At 37.1% G+C, this 27,201-nt stretch overlaps 1 protein-coding gene across 4 annotated transcripts in view; it reads left to right on the top strand.

Moving 5' to 3' along the window:
* CDH8 (cadherin 8) overlaps nt 1-27,201 on the top strand; it is a 363,546-nt gene that overhangs the window by 99,041 nt on the left and 237,304 nt on the right. For all 4 annotated transcript variants that reach the window (XM_032424146.1, XM_032424145.1, XM_032424144.1 and 1 more), the window contains one exon: nt 22,061-22,355. In XM_032424146.1, the coding sequence (XP_032280037.1) occupies nt 22,061-22,355 (295 nt within the window). The remainder of the gene's footprint in view (nt 1-22,060; nt 22,356-27,201) is intronic.

Genomic DNA, 27,201 nt, shown 5'->3' with positions numbered 1-27,201 from the left:
GGCATGTAGGTCCACATGGTTCCTCACTCTCCATGTCCTGAGATATTGCCTCTCCTGACATATTGCCACGGACTCTGCCCCTGGCCCAGGGTTGTGCATATATTTATATATACATAATGCCTGTGATTTAGCATTTGTGTGTGTTTGTGTGGGTGTGTGTGTGTGTGTGTGCATGCACATATATGTGTGTGTTTAATTAAAGATACATACAAGTAGAAATAATGTTTGGTGAATCCAGACCTTCACCTGTACCTTCCACACATACTATTGTCAGTTAACAGACATACTTTTTTTTTTCCCTTTTTTTTTTTTTAAATTTTATTATGTTATGTTAGTCACCATACAATACATCATTGGTTTTTGATGTGGTGATCCACGATCCATTGTTTTCGTATAACACCCAGTGCTCCATGCAGTACATGCCCTCCTTAATACCCATCACCGGGCTAACCAAGCCCCTCTCCCCCCTCCCCTCTAAAACCCTGTTTGTTTCTCAGAGTCCATAGTCTCTTATGGTTCATCTCTCCCTCCAATTCCCCCTCCCCATTTTTCCCTTCCTTCTCCTAATGTCCTCCATGTTATTCCTTATGTTCCACAAATAAGTGAAACCATATGATAATTGACTTTCTCTGCTTGACTTATTTCACTTAGCATAATCTCCTCCAGTCCCCTCCATGTTGATGTAAAAGTTGGGTATTCATCTTTTCTGATGGCTGAGTAATATTCCATTGTATATATGGACCACATCTTCTTTATCCATTCATCTGTTGAAGGGCATCTCGGCTCTTTCCACAGTTTGGCTATTGCGGACATTGCTACTGTGAACATTGGGGTGCATATGGCCCTTCTTTTCACTACATCTGTGTCTTTGGGGTAAATACCCAGGAGTGCAATTGCTGGGTCATAGGGTAGCTCTATTTTTAAATTTTTGAGGCACCTCCACACTGTTTTCCGAAGTGGCTGTACCAACTTGCATTCCCACCAACAGTTAACAGACATACTTCTATTTAATATAAATCTCACACTGACTCTGAGATACTATTGTTGCTACTGTGAGGGTAAGATAAGTAAAATGATTTGTTTAAAGTCATATGATGTTTAATCGCAAAGCCAATGTTGGGGTTGAGGACTGACTTCAAAAGCCATATTCTTTCTACTATACCATGTTGTTGAATTGCATGGCAAGGCTAAATGGTGAGGCACTCAGACCACAGGTGCTCATGCAATGCCTTCTAATGCATCTGTTGTTTTGGGTTTTTTTTTTGGTCTTTATCCTTGAAATTGTCATAAAAGGTATTAATGGCAGAGTTCAATGGCAGTAATTAGCCACTTGAAATAAAAAGTGCATAACAAATGAGACCTTTTGTAGCCATTTTCCCCTCCAATCTCACCATTAACTCGGCACACCCTTGATGCCAGTTTCCAGTGTGTGTCTACTATAGTTGCTATTACTATTAATGAGACTTATGTGAGCTCACAAAAGAAATAATGGAATCTATTAAATTAAAATTATGGATCCTTTAATAATGCTTCCTTGTGAGTGAACACACTGCATCCTGGTGATTCCTATTGCATAGCCAACAATTGTTTAAATGCTGGGTAATTTGTGGGCATATGCTCCATCTGTCAGGTGTCACAGAAACCTAAGGACATAAAAAGTCCTTCTACCACCAATGGTTTTCATCTGTTTGGTAAATTCATGAGTTGACCCTTTAGAAGAGATAGCTAACAAGGACACAGATCAGGGTGTTAATTTGGAAGATGTAACAAAGACAGGAAGCAAAACTGTCTATAAATTAGTATGAAGACTTTGGAAAGGAATGTGAAGTATTGGAAATTAATGGGCTGACATCAGGCATACTTGGGTTCAAATATCTGTTCTCCTGTTTGTTGTCTTCTGATTTAAATAATCTACCAAAGGATCAATTTTCAATAAGTGTTCATTCTATTTCCTTCTTCTCATATTTAGGGCATAGATTTTTTTTTTCTACTTCCGAGGAGATACCAACAGAATTCAGGATAAAAAGAATAGAATATTTATTTGAAATGGAGAAAAATGACTGGAAAGAAATGTATACACGCACACACAAGCACTCGTACCTTTGGAATTCAAGCCCAGAACTCCATGATTCTGCTTCTTACCAGCTTGTGTGTCCTGCAGTAGGTGATTTAACTACTCTGTGTTTCAGATTTCTCATCTATAAAATGTGAATAACAAAAACCATCATGGCGAGTAAGGATGAAATGCACATGTTAATCAATTAGAACAGTACATGGCACATGGTAGGTTCTATATATTCGACTTATTCTGCCAAGACCTGACCTGATCCTGGTAACAGTCATCTTTGACATAATAATGTTAGAGATTTTGTGCTGCTTTGCAGCAGCAACCCCCCTCCACTAAGAATACTTCAAAAGCCAAATCATTTATGGGGTAAACAGTTACTTACTATGAGTCTTAGTTTTAACATTTCATTTCATGACATATATCTCCTCTAAGGAACAGTATATTGCACTTTTGTAGAAGAAAATCCTTTTAAAATTTATGTTTTATGATGCTTTGAAATACATATGGGATAATTCCTCTGTAATTAGGCAAGATGCATTAATTATTTCCTAATGAGGTCAAATGAAGAAAAAATAAAAATAAAACAAAGGTAATGTAATATCACATTATTTTCTTTCTGTAACTAAAACCATCAAAAGCACATGCCTAACAAGTAGAAATAATTATTCTCCTCCAAACGGTGGCTTGGTTTGGTGAAAGGTGAGCCTTTTGATTTTGAGCTATTCAGTGCTCTCTATAATAATACATTATTCCATTGAGATTTTATCCTTACTGGGATAAGGAAAAACTGTGAGTCTCCTGATTGCCATTAGCTCCTTGAGGTTCTATTAAAACAGCAAGAACAACAAAAAAACTTCCTTGCTCTTTTTATTGTGTTTTGTCTTGTTATTTAATCAGCCTGTCCATGTCTGATAGGCATTTGACGGTGTTTCCACCCCATGTCCGCTTTAATTGGACAGTGGCGGTTTTCAATTAGCGTAAGCTCGGCTTCTTGGACTGCCTTTGCAATTTCTCTCACACATATATTGTAATTATGTGTGTACCTCAATGTGTGAGACTATAAACATATGCTATATATTTGAATACGAGTGCTGTCAACACTTTATTTTAGAAGTGTATTAATTATGACTGAATAATAATGTGGATGCTAATGCAGAGCACCATCCTCTGCCTGGTTGATATTTACATTACCAAATGCATTTCATTCTCAGAAGAATGAATTTTAAAGTAAGGAACAATTAGCAACTCTATGGAAATCGTATATTAAGAGTGCCTTACAAATAATCCTCCTCAAGACAGCTCACAGCTCTTTATTTTAAATTGTTTCTTTGCCAAAACAGGCAGAGATGTTAAAAATAGAAGGTTGAATTGTATTTAGAGTTGCAGCAACTAAAGATGACTGCATGACTAGATAAGATTTTTAAGTGTGTATAGCTCTTTTTTTTAAATGGAAACTAATATCCATTTATCTTGATTATATTGCTCCATCAATCACCAAGATTCTGTATATTTATGAGTACAGTTTTTGAGTATGATGCTCTTTGACCTTCACATGAGCACACACACTGATGATGCCTGGGAAGGTGATTATTTTCAACAACTTTCAGTAGTCACGGTAGATGTCAGGGGTGGGAAAGGGATTCTTTTATTAAACATCCCAGGTACTTGTGTATCTAGGTGAGCCTTTAAATTTGACCTGATATTTAACTCTGTAAGAACCGTATGAATCTGCTTTGTCCCATAACAAGAGGTTGGGATTGGAATGTGTGTGTTGGGCATACAGTAGAAACACTAAATATTTGTTGACTCTATTTGACAATATGACTCTATTTGACTCTATTTGACTCTATTTGACTATATGGACAAATATGAATACTCTATTTCTATATAAATTAAGTGTTTTAGTATTCAGGACATGGATGTCTGAATGTCCCTAAAAAATGTTTGGAACCTAAAGTTGATTATTCCTAGCAAAAACAACTTGAACCATTTATTAAAATTAGCATTTGTTGTTGTTGGATAAAACAATTCCACCTGAAATTTTTCAGGATTTAAAAGAAAAATCACAGAAATAAATTACTTTTTGATTTCTTAATCAGTGGTTCTCAAAGTGTGCCTAGACCAATAATATTAGCATCACCTGGAGCTTTTTAGAAATGCAGTTGCTTGGACCACAACCCCAAATTGCTAAATAGGGTCCGGAAATCTGTGTACTTATTTATGATTCTGATACTCAGTAATGTTTGTACTGCTCAAGTATATATATGAAAATGTGTTCATACCTCTTTCCTCTAGCCATCTAGATAGATTGCCCGAGCTTTAGAATAACCTGACATAGGGGCGCCTGGGTGGCTCAGATGGTTAAGCGTCTGCCTTCGGCTCAGGTCATGATCCCAGGGTCCTGGGATCAATCCCGCATCAGGCTTCCTGCTAGGCGGGGAGCCTGCTTCTCCCTCTGCCTCTGCCTCTGCCTCTCTCTCTCTCTCTGACTCTCATGAATAAAAAAAAAAAAAAAAAAGAATAACCTGACATAATATTCACCTGAAATTTCAGATGAATGCCCCATGGCTCAGAAGGATTGCTTTAATGTGCAAATTATTGTTAAGTTTGTTTTAAATAAGGACATTTTGGGCAGGGAACTTGAATATGCTAGCTTTGTGCTATTATTTGATATATAGTATTTCATTTAATATTTACAAAATTTCGAATAGCTCCTTTTCCCATTTATAAAACTTGCCTCAAATTGAAATAAAATGACTTTGATTCTCTTGTGGTCATACACTGAAACTTCCAAATCTAGGTTTTGTGATGCTCACTGTATAATTTTTAAAAAAAAAACTTTTTACTTATTTATTTACTTATTTATATTATTATTTTTTAACATTTAAAAAAATATTTTATTTATTTATTTGACAGAGAAAGACACAGCGAGAAAGGGAACACAAGCAGGTGTAGAGGGAGAGGGAGAAGCAGGCTTCCCACAGAGCATGGGGCCTGATGCGGGGCTCGATCCCAGGACTCTGGGATCATGACCTGAGCCGAAGGCAGATGCTTAACGACTGAGCCACCCAGGTGCCCCTATTTTTTAATATTTTATTTATGTATTTGACACAGAGAGAGCACAAGCATGGGGAGTAGCAGAGGGAGCTGCAGAGGGAGAGGGAGAAACCGGCTTCCCACTGAGCAGGGCGCCTGACTCGGAGCTCAATCCCAGGACCCTGGGATCATGACCTGAGCTGAGTCGAAAGTAGACTCTTAACTGAGCCACCCAGGTGCCCCTATTTATTTATTTTAGAGAGCAAGCAAGCAAGTGGTGGGAAAGAGCAGAGGGAGAGAGAGGATCCTGAAGTAGTCTCCCCACTAAGCATGGAGCTCAACTTGGGGCTTGATCCCAGGACCCTGAGATTATGACCTGAGCCAAAATGGAGAGTTGGCCACCTAACCTACTGAGCCTCCCAGGTGCCTCATATAATTTTTTTTTTTTTTAATTTCAGATCAGCAACCTCTGTTTACATTACATTTAGCCTATGTTTAACATAATTTTAAGTTATGTTAGTTTTTCTTAAATAAACTTTATTAAGGTATAATTGTATTAAATTTAGATAAGTGGTTCTCAAATTTCTTTTGGTCATAGGACACCTTTATACTTTTTAAAAAAACTTATTGAGGAGTCCACAAAGCTTTGATTTATGTGAAGTGTATTTATTATACTTGCATATTTGCCATTTTAGAAATTCACACGAGAAATTTTAAAGATTTAAATCATTTAAAGATAAAAATTATAAGCCTATAATATAAGTAACATTTGAATGAAAATAACTACTTTTCATAGCAAAGAATCATGAGAAGACTGTTGCTGTTTTACATTAAAAAAACTCTCTTTAATTTCTAGGTTAATAGAAGATTGCTAGATTCTCCTATCTATTTCTGCATCCAGTCTGTTGCAGTGTGTTGTTTTCATTAAAATACATGAAGGAAAATCCAGCCTCGAATAAATATGTAGTTGGAAAGGCATGGATATTTGGATAATCTTTTCAGATAATTGTGGATGTTTTTCTTTGATATCACACCAAAGACTCCACAAGTGGAAGTGCCTGAAAAGTCAGTTTCATTGTGGAATCTGAAACCATATCGATACATTTTTGTTCTCCACATTGTCTGTTGGTTTCCCTTAGGTTTAGAATGGATCTTGGCCAATTTATAATTTTCTTACATCATGCATTTGGAAAATACTGTTTCACTGAGCTATATAGATTTTTCCAATTTTATTATAAAATAATAAAAAAATTCATGTCAAAAAGTATCATCAGATCATTAATCTTACATAAAATCTTTAAGTATCTTGAAGCTTCAATCTCACAGAGGCAGATACAGATTTTCTTAAATTTTGAGATTTGCTATAAAGCTCAAATTCTTCCATGGGCAACAAATACTGTTGGTTATCTTTGAAGTGATAAGCTAATTTTATTTATAAATTTAAAAATTATATTTTATAAATTGTAAATTTTTGGTAAAATACGTGGTAAATACTCAAGTCTGAATAGTTTGTCTGTCATCTCTTCATTTAAAAAATGTGGCTTTTCAGCTTGCAATGGAAGCAATCATATGTGATATTCCTTGAGTCAATAATCATACCTCAGTATGGAGCAGAAGTGCCTTATGGGTATTGCCCATTCCATTACACAGAATACTAAAAATGCGTACTCAGATATGAAAATCAATAAAATTAATATTTTGTACTGTTTCATCAAAGACATTCTTAATTGAAACTGGCTTTTTTTTATCTTTATCCTGAGAGTATGTGGTAGTGAAGAGTTACCTTGACTGTTAGTATAGTCTGGTGCCACTGCCGTAACTGGAGCTAATATGGCAATAGCTTTGTCTTCCATTACATTGTACTCTCCATACACGTGTCAATACAGTGAAAAAAGCAAGTAACTTAGACCGCTTGGAAGGGGCTCAGAGATCCCCAGAGGTCTGTGGACCCAAACTTTGAGAACTTCTGCTCTAGCCCTTCCTGTTTCTTCCAGTGCTCAGGTCGAAAGTGCTGACAGAGGTGTTTCCTGTTGAGGGTAGGAGAGATCGCTTCGCCAGCCTGGCAGCTTCGGTTCTTCCCAGATTCTTTCTGGTACCTTGATGACAAAGACTGGCCACTTTTAAACATAACTATAGGTGATTAAACCCCCAGGACTACAGCTTTCAATCCAGTCTACCCAGTTCCCCATCATTGCTCCTGAATTGCCAGGTTATACACACACATACAAGAGGTAACTAATTTGTGCAGTGCTGACCTATATGAAGTCTATCTCAGGACATTGTCACTTTCAAAGAACTCACTCTCACATCCAAAGATAATTGAAAAGCAATCTCCTTCTTTAATATAATCACTCCATAATATGCCAAAGTGAAATCTATATTTTATTGTTAAATGAGACCTCTTAGAAATCTGGTTCCCTTCTGGTATCTCTGAAAATCTTTCTCATAAGTGTTCCCAAATCTCTTCTCAAATACACCAAAATTGAAAGTAAATAAATAAAAAAGCTAATCTTTTTTTCCAACCCCTGCCCATGCAAACTCTTTGTCACTTTGATTTCCTCTCCTGTCCACATTTATTGCTTCTGTATTAGTAGCTCTTGAACTTGTCATTGCAAATAAGTTACCATATATGATTAATAGGAAGAAGGTTAAAGGGACCATTTGATCTATTTTTAATGGCTTAAGACTCCACTTGGCCAAACACACCTTTTCTTATGATCCAAGAGGATCAAGAAGTTATGAATGCATATACCCATTATAGTTTCTTATCACAAATACATAGAAATACTAGGAAGAAGAAATTAAGTGGGTTAGGACTTTTTCCTATATTCAAAATTACACAGCATCCATTATGTATCTAATCAGTGCTGTTGTGTTATCAGTGCTATTGAAAGTACAAAGGAAGGGTTTTTTAATTTTTTTATTTTTAGGGGAGGTGTGAATACGTGGTCATTTGAGTAAATATTTCCCACTAGGAGATTCAGATTTGCAAAGTGTATCTTATAATTCTCTAGTTTGACACTGTTTTCTGCAAATCCCCCATCTCACCTCCCTACCTCTACCTCCTAGACTTGCTAGATTTTCCAAGAGCTGGGGCAAGTTCTCTCCTTTCCTCAGCCTGGGGAGGTTTCTATCATTAGGCTCTTCCTCACAGGGGAGTTTGGGGACCTAGCACTGTGAGGTGTTAATTAGGCATCATAGGTTTCCAAGTTCACTCAATCTAGGGATCTGTTTCCTACCCCGTACCTCAGAACTGATGACCCCTACCTTGACTATAATATTCATAAGACTCTTATTAAGCAAACAGGTAATATGTGAGATGCGTGTTGTAAAAAAAAAAAAAAAAAAAAATCCCTAAACAGGTTTTCGTTTTGTGAACATTGAAGTCTTTGGTTTCTGGTACTTTTCTTTTTCTTTCTTTTTAAAGATTTTTATTTATTTTTTTGACAGAGAGAGACACAGGAAGAGAGGGAACACAAGCAGGGGGAGTGGGAGAGGGAGAAGCAGGCTTCCCGCGGAGCAGGGAGCCCGATCCCAGCACCCTGGGATCATGACCCGAGCTGGCAGCAGATGCTTAACGACTGAGCCACCCAGGCGCCCCTACTTTTATTTTTCTTCCCCCATGTTTGATTCTGGCACACAACATTAAAACAATAAAATGAACATGAGCTTCAGAAGCAGATAGACTTGGATTCAAATCTTTTCTCCACTGCTCCCTATATATGATACTGAGCCATGACTTAATAATCTAATCTTCAGTTTCTTCATCTGCAAAATGAGGAGTCTAGTATGCACTTCGTAGTATGTTGTGACACTTAAATAAAATAGGAAATGAATGTATCTAGTGGAAACTCATTGATGTTCTTGAAGAAATGGCTGGATAAGTAAATGAATAGGTTATCCCCTTATTTTATAAATTAAGGAAGGTATAATTAGAAGAGGCAAGGTCAGTAGACATCTGATATGTAAACTTATCAACATTTCAACAATTCTATAATTGTATTGATTGAAAATAAGGTATTAAAAAAGATTTTAAAAAGAAAATAAGGTATTAGTTTTCTGTTGTTGCTATGACAATTTTTCACAAACATAGTAGCTTAAAATAAATGAGTGTATTATCTTATATTTCTGTAGGTCAGAAGTCTAACAGAGATGTCACTGGGCTAAAATAAAGGTCCTTGACTGTGTTCCTTTCTAAAACCTTTAGGAGATCATCTTTTTTCTTGCCTTTTCAGTCTTCTAGAGGTCACCCACATTTCCTGGTCAGTGGCCCTTTTCCTACATTTTCAAAAGCAGCAGGCTTGAATCTCTGACCCTTCTGCAGTCATGTCACCCTGTGACCACAGACAGAAAAGAGTCTTCTCTTTTAAGGATCCATGTAATTAGTTTGGGCTCACCTGAATAAATCAGAATCATCTACCCATCTCAAGGTCCCAAAATTAATCACATCTGCAAAGTTTTTGACAGGTAAGGTAACATATTGATAGGGTCTGAGAATTAAGATGAGGTTATATCTGGGGAGGCTTATTTGCGTTCCACAACTAGAATCATAGCGTATCAAGAGTACCATTGCAAGTCACAGCCACCATTTTGCATAAGTAGGGTATTCATAGATAAGTGGCTAGGATGCTTGAGAAGGCTGTATTAGTTCACCACGGTTGCCAAAATAAAACACAACACACTGGGTTAGGCTTAAACAATGAAAATTTACTTTTTCTTAGTTTTAGAGGCTAGAAGTTCAAGATCAAGGTTTTAGTGAGTTTGGTTTCTACTGAGGCTTTTCTCTTTGGCCTGTAGATGGCTGCCCTCTCGCTGTGTCCAAACATGGTTTTTCTGTGCCCAATATCCCTGATGTCTCTCTGTGTTTCCAAACTTCTACTTATAAGGACACGAGTCAGATTGGATTAAGGTCCAACTTAGCCTCATTTTAACATAATCACCTCTTTAATGGCTCAGTCTCCAAATATAGTCACATTCTGAGGTATTGGGGGTTAGGAGTTCAACATATGAATTTTGAGGGGAAACAGTCTATCTCATAACAGAGGACTTGAAAGGATCATTCCTGTTTTTGTTTAAAAATATAGGGGCGCCTGGGTGGCTCAGTCAGTTGAGCATCTGCTTTTGGCTCAGGTCATGATCCCAGGGTCCTGGAATTAAGCCCCATGTTGGGCTCTGCTCAGAGGAAGCCTGCTTCTGTCTGCTTGTGTGCTGTCTCTCTCTCTTTCTGTCAAATAAATAAAAACTTTTTAAAAGATTATAAAAAAATAAAAATGTAATAAACAGGGGTGCCTGGCTGGCTCAGTTGGTGAAGCATGCGACTCTTGATCCTGGAGTTGTGAGTTCGAGCCCCACATTGGGTGTAGAGATTACTTTTTAAAAATCTTTAAAAAATGTAATAAACTATTTTCACAAAACATTTGCCATTATCATTATCATTATTATTACTACAGGAGATTTAACAGATTTTCACCAGATCTATAGATCTGTGGTATGAAAACTGAGGGCATTTCAGTTTTTAGGTTTTTTTTCAAGTTTTGTTGTTGTTGCTGTTTGGTATTTTCTCAATTTCTAGGTTTTGTTAGTGGAAGGGCGACAGAGCAGAGAAACACACACACACATTTATAGCATTGCAAGCTATATTACTAGCATTTAATTCTGTTAATTTAATGGTATGTTGGGCTCCATTTTCAAATCTTTGCTATATGGATAATGGTACTTGGGAGAGTAAGAGTTTTAAAAAGGCAACTTTCACATACATGCTATCCTTATAACAATCTGAGATAATTTTTTGGGGGGGAGGATAATATTGCTGTTCTCCTTGTTAGTATCATTTTAACAAGAGGAAACTAAAAAGAGATAATTTATTATTTATTTTTTTAACAGCACGTGAGCGAGCAGGGGGGAGGGGCAGGGGGAGAGGGAGAGAGAGAGAGAGTATCTTTCAAGCAGATTTTCCTCTGAGTACGCAGCCGGCCGCAGGGCTTGATCCCCAACCCTGAGATCATGACCTGAGCTAAAATCAAAAGTCAGATGTTTAATTGATTGAGTCACCCAGGTGCCCCTGATACAGAGAAAATTTAAATGACTTGTCCAAGATCCTATCTAGTATAGTAGTCCCCTCCTTATCCGTGGAGGATCCATTCCAAGTCCCCCAGTGGATGCCTGAAACCCTGTATCTACTATTTGTTTCTATACATATATACCTATGATAAAGTTAATTTGTAGATTAGGCACACTAAGAGATTAACAACAGTAATAAATAATAAAATGGAACAGTTAACAACAGTATACTGTAATAAAAGTTTTGTGAATGTGGTCTCTCTCTCTCAAAATACCTTATTGTACTGTGCTTACCCTTTTTCTTATGATGATGAGAATGATGAAATGCCTACACGAAGTGAAATGAATGACAAAGGCACTGTGATGTAGTTTTAGGCTACTACTGACTCTCTGATGATAGGTCAGAAGGAGAATCATGTGCTTCAGGACTGCAGTTGACTAAGGATAACAAACCATGGAAAGGGTTTGGATTCTCATCTGTCTAAAAGGAAGGGTGTTTGTGAATATGTTCACTTAGTCCTCTCACGCACTCTTTCATGCACCCATACATTGTCCAATAAAACCATTTACCTACCCACCTTTCTCCTTTTAATTCTCTTATCAACACATTTATCCATTCACTCATCCAGCTGTCAGCCCATTCATCCACCCATTGAGTCATCATGGATGAGACTTGAAACTGTGGCTATTTCTGTTAAATCTGAACTTTGATCACGATCCTCTGCTTTCTTAACAAGACTTTGAATGAGACAGTTTGCAAACCTCAAGGGGTAATCCTGGGTGACACAGCTAAGTTATTATTAGGCATTTTGATCACAGAAAAAAGATGATTTGCCAATGTCACACCCTATTTTATGACCCAAACTAAACTCTAGGTTCATGTAGTTCTTTTTAAACTTCAATTGCAATGTTCTTTCAAGGTCACAGCATTTTGATTATCCCCATCTCTTTATAAATAGAGAATTTCAGAGAGAGGAGATGACTGTCATTTGGTTATCCACTGTGTTCTTTCCCACTGTGCTCTTGTCAGTTATTTGGATAACAAGATACATCCTGTTTAGCAAGTAATTGTGATTAGCACATCAGAAATCCAACTCATATTTTTGACTCCTCTTAGTTCTCTGGATAATCAAATTCTTTTGAAACATAAAGAACATTGACACAATGTTTTCTTAAGATTTTCCCCTTTTTCCACAGTACAACTGAGTATTCCACTGTAAATTGACGTTTTGAAAATATCCTGGATGTTTTAAATATCCATTTGTTTAAAATCCACTTGTTTTATATGGCTAATAATCCTGTTTCTGTTTGTTTTTTACTCTTATTCACCTTGCTTGTGTTGTGTATTATCATATTGTATATTTATTTGACAAAAATTTCCCCGTCATATCTCTATGTTTCTATCCATCCATCCATCCATCTTTTTTAAAAACATCTTATTTTATTATTATTATATATTTTTTTCAGAGAGAGAGCATGAGTGGGGGTGTGGGGAGGGGCAGAAGGAGAGAGAGAATTTTTTTTTTTTTTTAAGATTTTATTAATTTATATGACAGAGAAAGAGAGCACACGTAGGCAGAGCGGCAGGCAGAGAGGGAGGGAGAAGCAGGCTCTCCGCTGAGCAGGGAGCCCGACGTGGGGCTCAATCCCAGGACCCTGGGATCATGACCTGAGCCGAAGGCAGATGCTTAACCGACTGAGCCACCCAGGCGCCCTGGGAGAGAGAGAATCTTAAGCAAACTCCAAGCTCAGTGAAGAGCCAGACTTGGGGCTCCATCTCACAACCCTGAGATGATGACCCGAACTGAAATCAAGAGTCAGATGCTTAACTGACTGAGCCACTCAGGTGCCCCCTATCCATCTTTCTAATTAAGATAGATAGAAAAGTTTTTTCAGGAATTTTGTGAAGAGTGATTTGTTAATTGTTGAAAATTAAGTATGTACCAAAGATCTTCATGTAAGAATCTCTTACAGTTTGTAGTTGAACTTCTGAGGACTATGTCTTGTTTAGTGTAAGACAAGGAATAGTGCTCTGAGACAGAATAATTTGTTATGTTTTCCCAAAATCAATCTTTTAGTGAGAAACTCTGTGGTCCTTCTAGCCCGCCCACTCAGCAACATGTCCATCTGTTCATTCATCCATTGATTCGTAGTATTTAATGTGTATTGGAATCTAAATAGAGGATGGCTTAGAATCTAATTCAGTCAGACTATCCTTTATTATTTCCTTTATCTTTGAATTCTCCAATAAAACCATCTAGCTACTCATCCTCCGTTCCTTAACTATCTTATCAACCAATTCATCCATCCATCCACTATGCACCTAAATCTAGTTTTAGTAATTGGTCCACTATGACTATTCACCCATACTCTTGTCCACACTAGCTTTTTTTTTTTTTTTTTTAAGATTTTATTTATTTATTTGAGAGAGAGAATGAGATAGAATGAGAGAGAGCATGAGAGGGGGGAGGGTCAGAGGGAGAAGCAGACTCCCTGCTGAGCAGGGAGCCCGATGCGGGACCTGATCCCGGGACTCCAGGATCATGACCTGAGCCGAAGGCAGTCACTTAACCAACTGAGCCACCCAGGTGCCCGCCCACGCTAGCTTTTATTCAATGATCCAGTGCACAATGACTACTGTCCCCCTACTTCTAGGCTTACAGTTATCAGGTAACAGAAAATATCTTACAATTTTTTTTTGTTAATTATACCTCAGTAAAGCTGGGGAAAAAAACCACTTCCAGATATATCTACTATTGTTGCTTATTGAATGGGTGAATAAGTATAAAAAATGTGATTATCAAGTGCCTTGCCCAATGGACGAGTTTCAGCCCAGATCACTTTGTACCCAGATTATTTAACTCAAGAGGTGACATTCTTATTTTTACTATAAATCGATGTTGTATGTTGAATTCTGACCCAGAATACGAAGTTAGGTATATTTTTTCCTGGAAAGCATTTCTAGATTTAGCAGTACCTATCATTGCAATTCCAAAATTCTATCTTCACAAGAATCTACCTTATATGCATTTTTATTTTAATATTTTAGTTCCTAGAAGATATCATGCTTTTATCAGCATTATTTTGGTCACATTTTAGTCATTACAAAAACCCTAAAGGTAGGGCATTAAAACTATTATTAAAATCTTTTACAAATAAGAAAACTGAGTTTTGGGGATGTTAAGTAAATTCCTGAGTATCTTATAGTTTTTCCTAACCTGGTTCTGTTCCTTATCAGCCCTTCATTCTAGATTCCATAATCTGAAATACTACTGTACAAATTGTTGGTTGCCTTACAGAAACATATTGACTTCCAAGCTTAAAATATTTAATATATTCACCAGGCTGTTATCAGCATATGTAAGAAAAAATGTATCTAACAGAAGGGAAGAAGGGAGTCCATTGTTTTGTTTTGTTTTGTTTTTTCCTATGATTGCTTAAATATTGGCACCTCCAACTCAGTACCTAAAGGGAAAGAGAAAATCTGAGAATGTAGAAATTCAGCATTCTTAGGCCATTGTTAAGACCATTTTTGGAAGATGAGGATACTTAATAAGCTAGTTTTTGTATGACATCATTACAAAATTAATCCATCGAATTCTCCTTTCTTGAATACTATCATATCGGTAAGGATGATTTGATTCCACTCTGTGTGGGTCTTTATATAAAGAGAAATTTTGCTCAACATGATAGCTTAAATATTTCCGATGCTATTTATCATCAGCACATTGCTTTAAAAAATGGGAACTTTCTTTATTAGGGTCTGACAAAGAGACATGGATTTACTGTGGGGCAGACACATTCATGTTTCCAAACCTGTAAAGTCCAGACTGAAGATGGCAAATTTGTCAAGGTCATGAATGTTGGCTTGAGAAGTCTCTTGGCAAACAGCCTTTCAGCCTCCTGTTAATGTTCTCCCTTTGCATTTCTATTTAGTTGAGCATTCTTCCTGTGTCTATGTCTATTCCATTTCAAACTTTTATAGGATAGATTAATTCACAAAATGTGCCTGTATTTATGGTTTCTAACACACAGCTCCCAAATGTGTGTATTCAGTATTGTCATTCAGGAACAAACTGGAGAGGCTTTTCCATTCTGTGTCCTTCTCAGGTAGGAAAATGGAAGGTCCTCACCTAACTGCTCATGTGCTCCTGAGGGTCTCTCTAGAATTATGCTAAAATGTATATGTTCTGGAATCTGATTTACTAGGTTACATCTGGATCTGTCACTATTAATTATATGTGCTTGAGAAAGTCAGATGAGCCCCTCATCCACGTAAAGTCATTGCCAAGGTGCAGGACATTAAGATAGGTCTTGTGTAGACCAAAAAAAAAAAAAAAAAGACTTTAATGAGCATTTACCATGTGCCAAGTATGATGCTTGTTGCTGGGCACAGTGTTGAATATTGTACATAGAGGTCCTTCCCTTGTGGAAATATCTATCTATCTATCTTTCTCTATTTGAATTAGTGCAGGAAATGCATTTCTTTTTCTGACTATATTTTTAGGTCCCTGAAGCCAAAAACAGTTCACTTGGACTTGCTTTCAGTTTTCTGCTTCTCTGGACACCAGTTCCCATGGCCAGTTCATGCTGTTCAATGCTCACACCAGCAACTGATAGAAAATGCAAGGAACACATGTTTGAGATATAGATGGTCTATCTTTGCCTGCGATGATGCTTTAGGAAACTAATATTTTTGTGAAGCAGGTATCATTGTCATCCCAGGATGCTGTGTTCTATTATTTTAATCAGGGACTGCCTCTTCTTTAGCCTTTTTACCTCTTAAGACACACTTAAGGGTAACTTGGTTTATATTGAGAATTACTTTGAGAACTATTATTTCACTGAATTCTTGTTTCCTCAGAGTGTGTGATCACGAGTAATTGCCAACTTCATCTTAGGAAATGTTGGGGTGCTTTTATGCCTATTACACCTAACTTTGGTCCCTGTTCCTTCTTGGTGGGGAGCAGTTTGGAAATATGAAAAGAACCCTTATGCCATATTGTTCTTTCTCTTCACCTGCCCTTTTAGCCTCCTAGCAGCCTAAATATGTTTTTGATTTCGATTGTAGTCCTGCATTCTTATTATCTTGGAGACTTAGGCCAAAAACTTATATTGTGTCAAAGTTCTAATGCCATCTTTGATGCTGAATGGTTGTGACTAAGGATGAGATTATCAGTCTGCCCATAGCACAGTTTCTCCCTGACAGGGATGGTACTAGATACTAAGAATATAGTGCTAAAATGTAATTTGATTGAAGAGTGCTAAGCTTGCTATCTTCTCCAAAGGTGAGTAGATTCATGAAAAACACAGATCAGTAAGTGACAATTTTATGCTTCATTGATCCCTGTTAACCTCTTCAGGTTCCAAATGAGGATGATTCTTTCTTAGCTAGCAACTTGGATACTTCTCAAGTGCAAGATGGGAAATGAGACACCCTTCCATGATGTCCATCTGGATAGAGTAGAACCTCAAATTAAGCTCTGATGCCAGAGCTAACCGATTATCAGCTGATGAGGAAGTGATGAGGAAGTAATTTTCCCTGTAGCTCCCTCAATTCATCTGTCATCACTCACTCTAGAGGAAAAGGTGGCAGAATGGTAATTAAATCATTCTCTGGCATTAAAATAGGCACTAAGAGAAGAATTCAACTTCTCTAGACTCTATTGTCCCACAAGTACTTCAGTGTTCTCAGGGGTCCTGTGTGAGGAGGTTGAAAAGTAGTCTGAACTTTTTTTTGACAGCTGCAGAAGAGATGTGGGTGACATTGAGGACTGGGGTGGGATGGAGTGGGGGCTCTTGTTCTGAGAACAGTGATTTCTGAGTATCAGATAATTGTTATCTATTATCCATCTATTACTCATCCCCTACCCATCCATCCACTCATCCTTCCATCAGTATTCCCATCTACCATGTCTTAGTTCTTATGTTGGGTGCTAAAGTTGAATACATACTCCAGGGATTTGGATTTAGAATAGATTAGATTTTAGATCACTGGACCTAATTTTTCTAAATTCCTTTCTCTCTCCTTTAAATCTTTGTTTTGAAAATCAAATGAAAAAATGTTATTTTCTCTTTTTCCTTCACATTTATTTTACTCCACAAAAACTTTTTGAACTTCCGACAGTATGACAGACACCTTACTAGGCAGTGGAAATACAGAAGACAATGCAAATGCAAATGTTTCTCCCTTGACTTTTGTAGCCTAAACTCATTTTAATTAGGGGGTATTATGCAAATATATGGAAGATGGTGAGGGTGTGATTATACTGATACAATTCAGCTCAATTATGTAGCAGTTCTATTATGATCCCCGGAATTGAAGACTTCACGTACAAGACTGGGATCGCTCTTTGCACACCTGGCCCTCTCTGCTTCTCCAGCCAGGCTGTGGTGAGTGACCAGAGGGACTGGAGTTTTGTCTGGCTGTAGATGTGAGAGGTTATGGGTGTCAGGCTGAACTTGAGAATCAAAATTAAGCTTTGTGAAATGGTGTCTAAGTTTTCTCTCTGATTTCCTCTCCTTTTTTTGCCTGCAAGACCTTGCTTATAGGCACACACCAACCTCTGTAATGTCACTAAAACAGAATTATGATAATGTCAGGCTCTTTACTGAAACCTTGTGTCTATGGATTCTTGTTATTTTTATAGTCAAATCTAAACTCCATTTGTTTTTAAAACTCTATGTAATCTGGCCCCTGCCTTGCCTTTTATTCTTGTTTTTTTGCCACATTTTCTCTCCTTAACTCAGTGTTCTAGCCATATTAAATCATCTTTACTTTCTCTAACATAGTATGCTCTGTCGTTTCTCTGGATCTTTATCCATACTTTACCTGTGGCTGGCAGGCATCTCCTCCCTTCTTTGAGATCGGAAGTTTTAATCATTACTTCTTTGGGGAGGCCTTTTCTGTCCCTCCACACTCCACATTCTGAGTTGAGTAAAATTTCTGTATGCTCTTATAGCCCTCCATATCATAGCCTTTAGAGCATGCATTTGAATCTAGGAAATTTACTCTAAAGCTTATGCTGTGAAGATTGCCACTTGCTGATAGTGCATTCTGTGGAAAAGTTGCCTAAAAATCTCTGAATTGCAATCGTTTCCTTGCTGAAATGGAGAAATGCTATCTAGTTTGCTGTCAGAATAGCATTGCATTTATACATGTAAAATGTTTACCAGACAGTAATAATTAATAATAATAAGTCTACTTACCTTAAATTTTCTGTTTGTGTTTATCTCCCACTAACCTATGGGTCTTTGAGGGCAGCCACCGTATCTGTGTTGTTTGTAAACATTCTCTCTTCATATTTAATAAATGAATGGGTGAGATCTTTCTGTACCACAGCCTGGCCAACAAGTCATACCTCTCAAGGAGAATTTGTAGGTGTCCCTTATCCTGCCTGCTCTATGTTGCAGAAGCAGCCCTTGGGAGAGGTGGTCCTCACACTTCCAGATGATGCACAATATGTGAAAATTTTGGGATATCTTTTGCACCATAATTTCACAGAGAGGGTCTTGAGGTGGATAAATTGATAGGAACAGTGAGGTTGCATTGAAATGAGCAGGTTCTGACAGACTTATGTGATGAACAACAAAGAAAACAGCTTGTCTTCTTGTACTTTGAAGTCCAGACCTACAGTCTTATGACTTATGCTATTCTTGCATACTCACAAATCTTTTATTTATAATGTCAAGTTGGTTACTTGAATAACCATGTGCCAGAATGTTGTGTGTGTGTGTGTGTGTGTGTGTGTTTGAGCTACAAACGATAGGATGAACCAAATAAATATAGAAACACAATTTTCTGTGTTTCAAGAATACCGTTAGCCAGTCGATCTGGATTTTACTGAGATTTGCTAAAAATGAATTTCCTGAAGAAAGAGGGAGCATACAGAGTTTACTAAGGATTTTTTGTTTGTTTGGTTTTTGTTCTGTTTTGTTTTTCCCATTTTTTTCACAATAGAGTCTTGGGAACTTGCTTTCACTTGAGTTACAACTAGGCTTGCTGCGGTTTTCAGATAGTTGCAAATGGTTGAATATGATATAAAAATACTTTTAGTTATTGTACACTTACTTTGTCCACTCCTTTTTCTCTATTTCTCAAATAGATTATCTCAGATTCCAAAATCAAATCTGCAGAGTAGATGTTTTATCCCTAAATTATAAGCAAAGTAGCTGAAGCTCAAATAAATGCATTCATCTCTCCATTCCATATAGTTAAAGACCTAAATGTTGCTTTGTTTTACTCTTTCAGAAACCTGTGCTTTCCCCTTCTGCCTCAGTAACTTTTAAACACAAGGGACCATCAAAACCTAAGTTAAGACTACATGCAGTTTACTTATCAGAGGCTATTGATAAATGTAAAGAAAAATATGACACAATTAAGTTCCGACATAAATGATGATAACACCATTTTGAATGACTTTGAGTTGTCATAGCAAAAATGCTGTGTACAAGAGTGACACATCCCAATACCTCTGTGTCTCAGGGCTGCCTAGCATGTGGATGGAAACCTCTATGAAGGATATATTATTCAAATTTTCTTTTTTTAATAAAAATGCTAATGGAAATGTTAAAATGCACATAAATTAAAATGATCATAAATTAGGATTAATATCACATTAATGAATTATAATCCCACATTCATTAAGATAAAGTGGCATTTCAATATTTGCTCTTGTTAATAAATTTAATACAATAAATGAAAGGGATACATTTGGAGATTCAATAAATATTTGATGTAATCTTATGCTTTAACTTTTTAAAATATTCAAGTAAAGTAGGAGATCTAGATGCATTTGGATTCTTTGTTGCTATTTTATGTCTTTTTTTATATTCTTTTCTTTTCGTTTATTGAAGCACTAAATACAATTTAAATTGGCGAAGAAAGCAATAGAGCCTGTTCTGAATAAAAGAGATCCCAAGAGAACAGAATGTCTTTTGAGTTTCTAGGAGTTTCTTTCCACACAGCATTTTTTTTTTTTTTAAAGGAACAAGTATTTGAAATTCGAAATCTTACAGTGCAGTAACTGGAGCTATATATATATATACTGAAAATATGTGCATTTAAGCACCATTTTACAGCTATAGTTCAATGAATTTTTCTTTTAAAAATGCAAACTAAAGTATATTTATTTTTGTTTTAGTTTAGTTTTTTAACAGGAGTCCAAGAGAGTATAAAGAAGATGTACCATGTATCAGGACACTCCTGTCTCCCTCTTGAGAGTAAACTGGAAATTTTAAAGCAGGGATTCTGTTTTCCCTAGTACCTACCAAAATGTTTCAGGTAGAGTAGGTGTTCAGTAAATTTTTGTTGCCCTTGTAACTGAACTAACGAGTCCAATCGCTGGTGAGTCACAGATAGAAACTACACCAGGTGGTGGTGTTGTCCAAGTGAACTTTATTTGTGGCAAATAAGGAGACCATGGGGAGTAACCAAAGCTGTGACTTCCGGAGCAAGGGTGAATGTGTTCCTTTTGTTTAGGGTTAGGATGAATTTTTAGAAAGGGGAGCCTTGTCATTGGATATAGAGGCCGCCCTAAGGTTGTGCACATGCGCCTTACAGAAACATGCCTGTATATGTACATGTATGTTATGTAAATGAGGCTGTGCTCTTCCTGGGGAGGAGATTCTACTATTATAATCAGGTAAAGGTAACTGTCAGTCACTCTGTGGGTCACTCCATGGTCCATCTGCGCAGGAATGCATCAGGGTTTAGTTCATGTTGGGCTGGGTGGTCTGGATCCCCAGAAAGCTCCTCCAGGCAGTTCTTAACGCTTGAGGGATAGTTTTGGTTTCCATCATGGGATGTTATGCCCATAGAGTCTTTTGCCTGAGTTAAGAGATAAGCTGGAAAGAGAACTTTAAGGAAAAATGTGGATCAAAGGTCTGCAAGCAGGGAAGCAGTAAAGGTCAAGTCTTGGGGTCTAGCTGGTGAGAACCTGACCTGAGATGAATCTGTATTTCTCTTGTGAAGTTTTGATTTTCCAGATGGGTCCCTTTTCTGGCCTCAGTGCTCTTCTCTGTAAAATTGGAATAATTTTCCTGGACCAGAAGCATTGTACAGATCAAAGAAAAGAAGGTCCTAGAGAACATAAGATCTTAATAGGCATCAGATTGAATTACTTTTGCCTTTATAAATATAACAGGTAGATCTGAGATGAATTCTGGGTCTACTGCACTTGATTCCAACACATATGAACCTTGGAGAGGTTATTATGTGCCTTGTCAACCTCGCTTTTCTTTTTTTTTTTAATTTTTTTTATTTGACAGAGAGAGACACAGTGAGAGAGGGAATATAAGCAGGAGGGGTGGGAGAGGGAGAAGCAGGCCTCCTGCCGAGCAGGGAGCCCGATGTGGGACTCGATCCAAGGACGCTGAGATCATGACCTGAGCCGAAGGCAGACACTTAACGACTGAGCCACCCAGGTGCCCAAACTTCGCTTTTCTAAGTTTCATGTGAAATATTCTAATTCATCAACTTTCAGAAAAATTAAGAGAATTAATATACAAGAAGCAAATCCCATAGTTCTTGGCACACAGAGAGTGATCCATTAAAGGTAGCTAAGAAGAACTTTAGATAAATGTATTAATAAGTGGAAAAGAATGCATACATTTTTGTGTTTTCCTCTTGATCTTTTTATCATTCTAAATGCATGTCAGTTTACACCAAACAGGTCAGAGTACTTTTTAAAACAGTTCTAACTGATTTGTATAAATTTCATTATATTTTATTTTGATTGATATGCATACAGTGTATAAACTGTAAAACTACTGTTAGTAGAAATTGATGAAGTTAGGATGAATGTAGAAAGAACCAACTTGATATTCAAACAGGAGGTAGTTAAAAAATAACTTTGCAAATTGCCCATCACTAACCAATGCCACTTTTCATTTTAGCTGCACACAGACCTGGATCCTGGGAGCAAAAAAATCAAGTATATCTTATCAGGCGATGGAGCTGGGACAATATTTCAAATAAATGATATAACAGGAGATATCCATGCTATAAAAAGACTTGACCGGGAGGAAAAGGCTGAGTATACTCTAACAGCTCAGGCAGTGGACTGGGAGACGAACAAGCCTCTGGAGCCTCCTTCTGAATTTATTATTAAAGTTCAAGACATCAACGACAATGCGCCGGAGTTTCTTAATGGACCCTATCATGCTACTGTGCCAGAGATGTCCATTTTGGGTAAGTAAGCTTCCAATTTCACAGAACTATTAAGACTCATCTTTAAAATAGCTCCTGGCATCAGGGCTGGTGTGTTGCTGAATAAAAGACATTTATTACTGTCTTATCTCTAATTTGCATTTCCAAATCCCCTTTTTTGGCCTAAGTTCCACAGCTCAATAGCTTTAGTCCCTTAGTAGTAGGAACTGACGAAGCAGTTTTATTAAAATATCGCTCCTTACAATGACAGTACCTCAATAGGCTGAATTTGTATTCCTCTCATAGACTTGTAGTTTGAGTATTGTTACTGAGATGGATTTATCAAGATTTGTTCCAACATGCCAGAGTAATCCTATTGATATTTGCTTGATGTTTAATTATTTGTTTGTGTATATTCACATGCAGATGCAGTGCATAGAGAAACAGAAGACAGTCTAGATCTGTAGTCAGCCAGATACTGGATTGAGCTGGTGGGTCAAGTCAAGAGTGAGTTAGGAAATCTCAGTTGCCAGAGACTTCTTCGTAACTGAACTTTTTTGTGGGAACACTGCAATCACTGATGGGATCACTCTTACTTGTGCTGAGGCAGTGAAATATCCATTTTATTTTACAGAGCAGTGTTTATTTCAAAACATGATTTTCTCCCTTTCTTTTTTCCTTTTGTGGATATGCTTATCTATCCTCAACCCCTGTTCCCAGACTTTATACTGTAAGAGGAGGGGTTTTAGAGCTCTTCCTTCTCTGACAAGAAGAGGCAGGATCCAAAATTCAGAGTATAAGATCACAAAAGTCATTCTTATGTATGTAATGTGTACCCTAGTTTGTTTCAAACTGCATTTAAGACAACCTACAAGGATACATGCTGTGTGGCAAAGTCACATAAATTGGAGGCAGGTGAAATGATGAGACAAATAAAAAACACAATAAATTGTAGACATATAAATTGAAGGCCAGAATTAGGTAAATAGCCTGGCTTCATTTGATTTCTTCTCTTTTAACCTACGGTGTAACTTTGGTAAATATACCCATTTCAGCACCGAATGAGAATTGATTTCAGGTCTTTATATCTTACCCATGTATTTCTCCTGCCAAGACTCCATCCACTTTGCCTATCTCTTCTGCAAGGAATTCTACTTTTTTTTTTCTTTTTATCAAAATCTGGTTGCTCTTCTAAAGCTGGTTAAAATGACACTTTTTTCTAGGGAAACTTCTATGGCTTTGGAGTACACAGTTACCTTCCTACCATCACCATCACCTGCAGAAGAAACTCACAAATGAGCAAAAGCACCTCCATGGTTATACTCCTTTGAGAATCTGACATGCAAACAGGAACTGAGAAACACTACCTTTTCCTCCCCCACCGTTTTCTTTGATCAACTCATTTAGGGCAGAGAATTTCCCTAATTCATCTTTTTTTTTTTTTAATCCAGATGAGAGTAAGGTGTTCTAAAGGACTATCGATACCTGCAGTACATACAGAATCCTTTATCTTAATTGCCAGTAAACAATGAACTGTTGATTTCATCTCATCATTGTCATTTCTGCATCATAATGGCCAAATCTATATCTATTTATTGTAAATGTGTCAGAGGCTTCCATTTCTTGTAATATGAGTCGTGTCCCTGATAAGTATGTTGAGAAAGAAAATCCCCAAAACTTCTGCACGCTTCAAGGTCGTTTAGCTAAGAAAAGGATATTAAAGATATTATTAGCTATATAATGCGGTGTATAAATATATACTTGTAAATATATAGGCATTTTTTTCCCTCTGTTTAAAAGACTTTTCTTGATAAGAAAGTAGAGAGCAAAGGAAATAATCTATTCTAACATATACAGTTACTTTAAAAAAAAAAAAAAGTGTAGCTTGTGACATCTCTTCCAAAAAACCTCTGGTTTGTGCTACAATTGAAAGGGTGGTTTTTAAAGTTAGATAGATGGAGTTTTGAATCCTGGTTCCATCCCTTATTATCTGGTTGACTTTGAAGTTCAGGGAGGTTAAATTATTGCTTATTTTCCTGAGCTACAATGCAAAGATAATAATTTCCATCTTGCTCTCATTGTGTGAGAATCGCATGATAAAGTACAAGGAAAGGTATGCCGTGAAGTAAGTAAGTGTTCAAAATTAGTTGTTGTGGTGGTTTTTAAAATTATTTTTATTAATCTATTTCCCACGTTACCTTTGGACCTTTCCTCATGTATTGATTTTATGCGTTGGGTGTCTGGCTTCTGTTTGACTCCAGCCTCTGTGGTTAAAGGGAGCAGAAGCAGCTGCACTATTTTATTTTCAACTGTGAATTATTCCCTTCATTTCTCATGAAGGTGAATATCAGGATGAAGGCCAGCGACTATCTCCTTTCTCTCCCCATTACCACTGTTCTCTCTCAGCCTGTCTCTTCCCTCCCCTCCTTAGTTCTTTCATTTTTCTTCCTTTGCTACTGCAGAAATACCAACACTCGCACCTGTACGCCCTGAGGAATGCCAGTGAGGACCAGGGATTTCATGGTGCAGAAAGTGAAAGATAAAAATTCTAATTGAGGGGCGCCTGGGTGGCTCAGTGGTTAAGCAACTGCCTTCGGCTCAGGTCATGGTCCCGGAGTCCGGGGATCGAGTCCCGCATCGGGCTCCCTGCTCAGCGGGGAGTCTGCTTCTCCCTCTGACCCTCCCCCCTCTCATGTGCTCTCTCTCATTCTCGCTCTCTCAAATAAATAAATAAAATCTTTAAAAAAAAAAAATTCTAATTGAGAAATTTACCAATATTAAATTGAAATGAATGTGATGTTCAAGAACTATCTGCCAGTTGACAAGCTGTCAAGACAAAAACACACGTATATATTTGCCCAAATGGCAGCCAGATTGTTTTGGAAAGATCTTACTTGGAAGCTGGAGACACAGCTCTTTTATATTCTACTGTGAATTTCAGAACTTGATGAGAATTCACTTTTATAGCAATACCACATAAAGAATGGCATGTGAGCTTGTCTGATTTTAACTGTGAATCCCAAACTAATATTGTTGGAGTTGGTTTTTCAGGGCACATTTACCTACATTTATTGAGTTTCAGACAAAATAGATATTTTTAATTCCGTTGTACATTGCGGTGATGGGTATTTAACCCTGACCATATGCCTACACCTGTGTTCAGATAAAATAAACTTTTATTTGAGTTGAAAATAGAATCTCAGATTATTTGGCTGCAAATTTGCCTTCTATTTCTGTAAGTGACATAATCCATATAAACCTTACTTTATCTGTATTGTGTGCACAGTGATCTCTACCTAAATAAATACGTTGGGAAGAATTCAGTGATTATATTTAAAGTACTTGGCAGAGCATAGAGTTAGTGACCAACATATATTGGTTTCTTTACAGCCATCCATTTGTGAATTACTTCTACTAGTAAGATTCAGTAAACTGATACAAATGGCTGAGTCAATGAAAAATTTCTCAGCAAGCCTTACCTTTATATTTCAAAAATGTACATGTTGGAATGAACCCTGTTTTATTCAAAAGGGCATATTAGTGAAGGCAAGTGTGAAGCGATGAGAAGCCAAATAGTGCTTAAGCTGGTAGGCATTACTGTATTGTAGAGTACACAATTACTTAGCACATGACACTGGCAGTTTTCTTAGTTTTCTTTGAGACTCAGGACTTATCTAATGATGATCAATGTGTATTGAAAAGTTGCTATATGCCAGAAGCTGTGTTAAATGCTTTTAATATCTGTGACAACCCTGTAACATCAGTACTGATATTAACTTCCTTATATCTCATTACTTTTAATCAGAAAAATGGGGAAAATAATAGCTAATCCAAATCCAGATAATAAGTGGAGGAGCTAGGATTTAAATCCAGACATCTGGCTCTACCTCTCATGGGTTTAACCAGTACGCTCTGCTAATCTTTGATAATATCTCTAGAGAATTTTGTTTATACGAGCACTGTGCTTCTGCTGCATACTTATAATAGTTAATATTTTTACAAGGTGGAAGAGCACTTGAGGTCAACATACTTTGCAAATTAAATTGAAAACTAAGATGGGATTTGGAAAGGAAAAGTTTGGGTAAAGTATGACACAATTTTCAAGATAGGCACCTAAGTACTTGAGAAATGTAACAACAGTACATCACGTAGAAATTCAAATAACAATAAAATTAATTAGGAGCCATGTGGTGAACACTGGCTCTGAAGTGCTGTTAATAAAATAAAGATAAAGACTAAAGAGAGTGTTGGAGATTGACTCTAGATTCCCTGGTCGTGAATGCAAAAGGAGAATGTGCTTTCCACAAAAAATATGCATCAAAATATCAGAAGAAAGTTAAGAGATGACTTAGTAAGATAAATTTGAAAAAGGCACATCTCACTACTTTGCGAAAGGCTTACAACGGGCAGTTATGGAAGTCAGTACACAGTATGCTAGTGAACTTACTCTCCTTGAACACGAACTCAGCCAAAGGAAAATGTTAAAGTTTGAAAATAATTTCAGTCTTTTTCCTTCTACTTGTTATTCTCATTCTGTCTTCTCTTGTCATTCATATTAAGCCTCTTCTTTATGAATATCTTCTTTTATTTTTTTTTTAAAGATTTTTTATTTATTTATTTGAGAAAGAGAGAATGAGAGACAGAGAGCACGAGCAGGAAGAGGGTCAGAGGGAGAAGCAGACCCCCCGCTGAGCAGGGAGCCCGATGCGGGACTCGATCCCGGGACTCCAGGACCATGACCTGAGCTGAAGGCAGTTGCTTAACCAACTGAGCCACCCAGGCGTCCATGAATATCTTCTTTTATGATAAACATGCTCGGATCCTCTTTTGGAGGAAGGCCCATCTAAAATACATACTATTTATTTTGTGTCTTTTCATCATCTTTGAT

The sequence above is a fragment of the Phoca vitulina genome, unplaced genomic scaffold (assembly GCF_004348235.1).
Source record: "Phoca vitulina isolate PV1807 unplaced genomic scaffold, GSC_HSeal_1.0 scaffold30, whole genome shotgun sequence".
Classification (NCBI taxonomy): Eukaryota; Metazoa; Chordata; class Mammalia; order Carnivora; family Phocidae; genus Phoca; species Phoca vitulina.
This window is presented reverse-complemented; position numbering and strand designations above follow the sequence as displayed.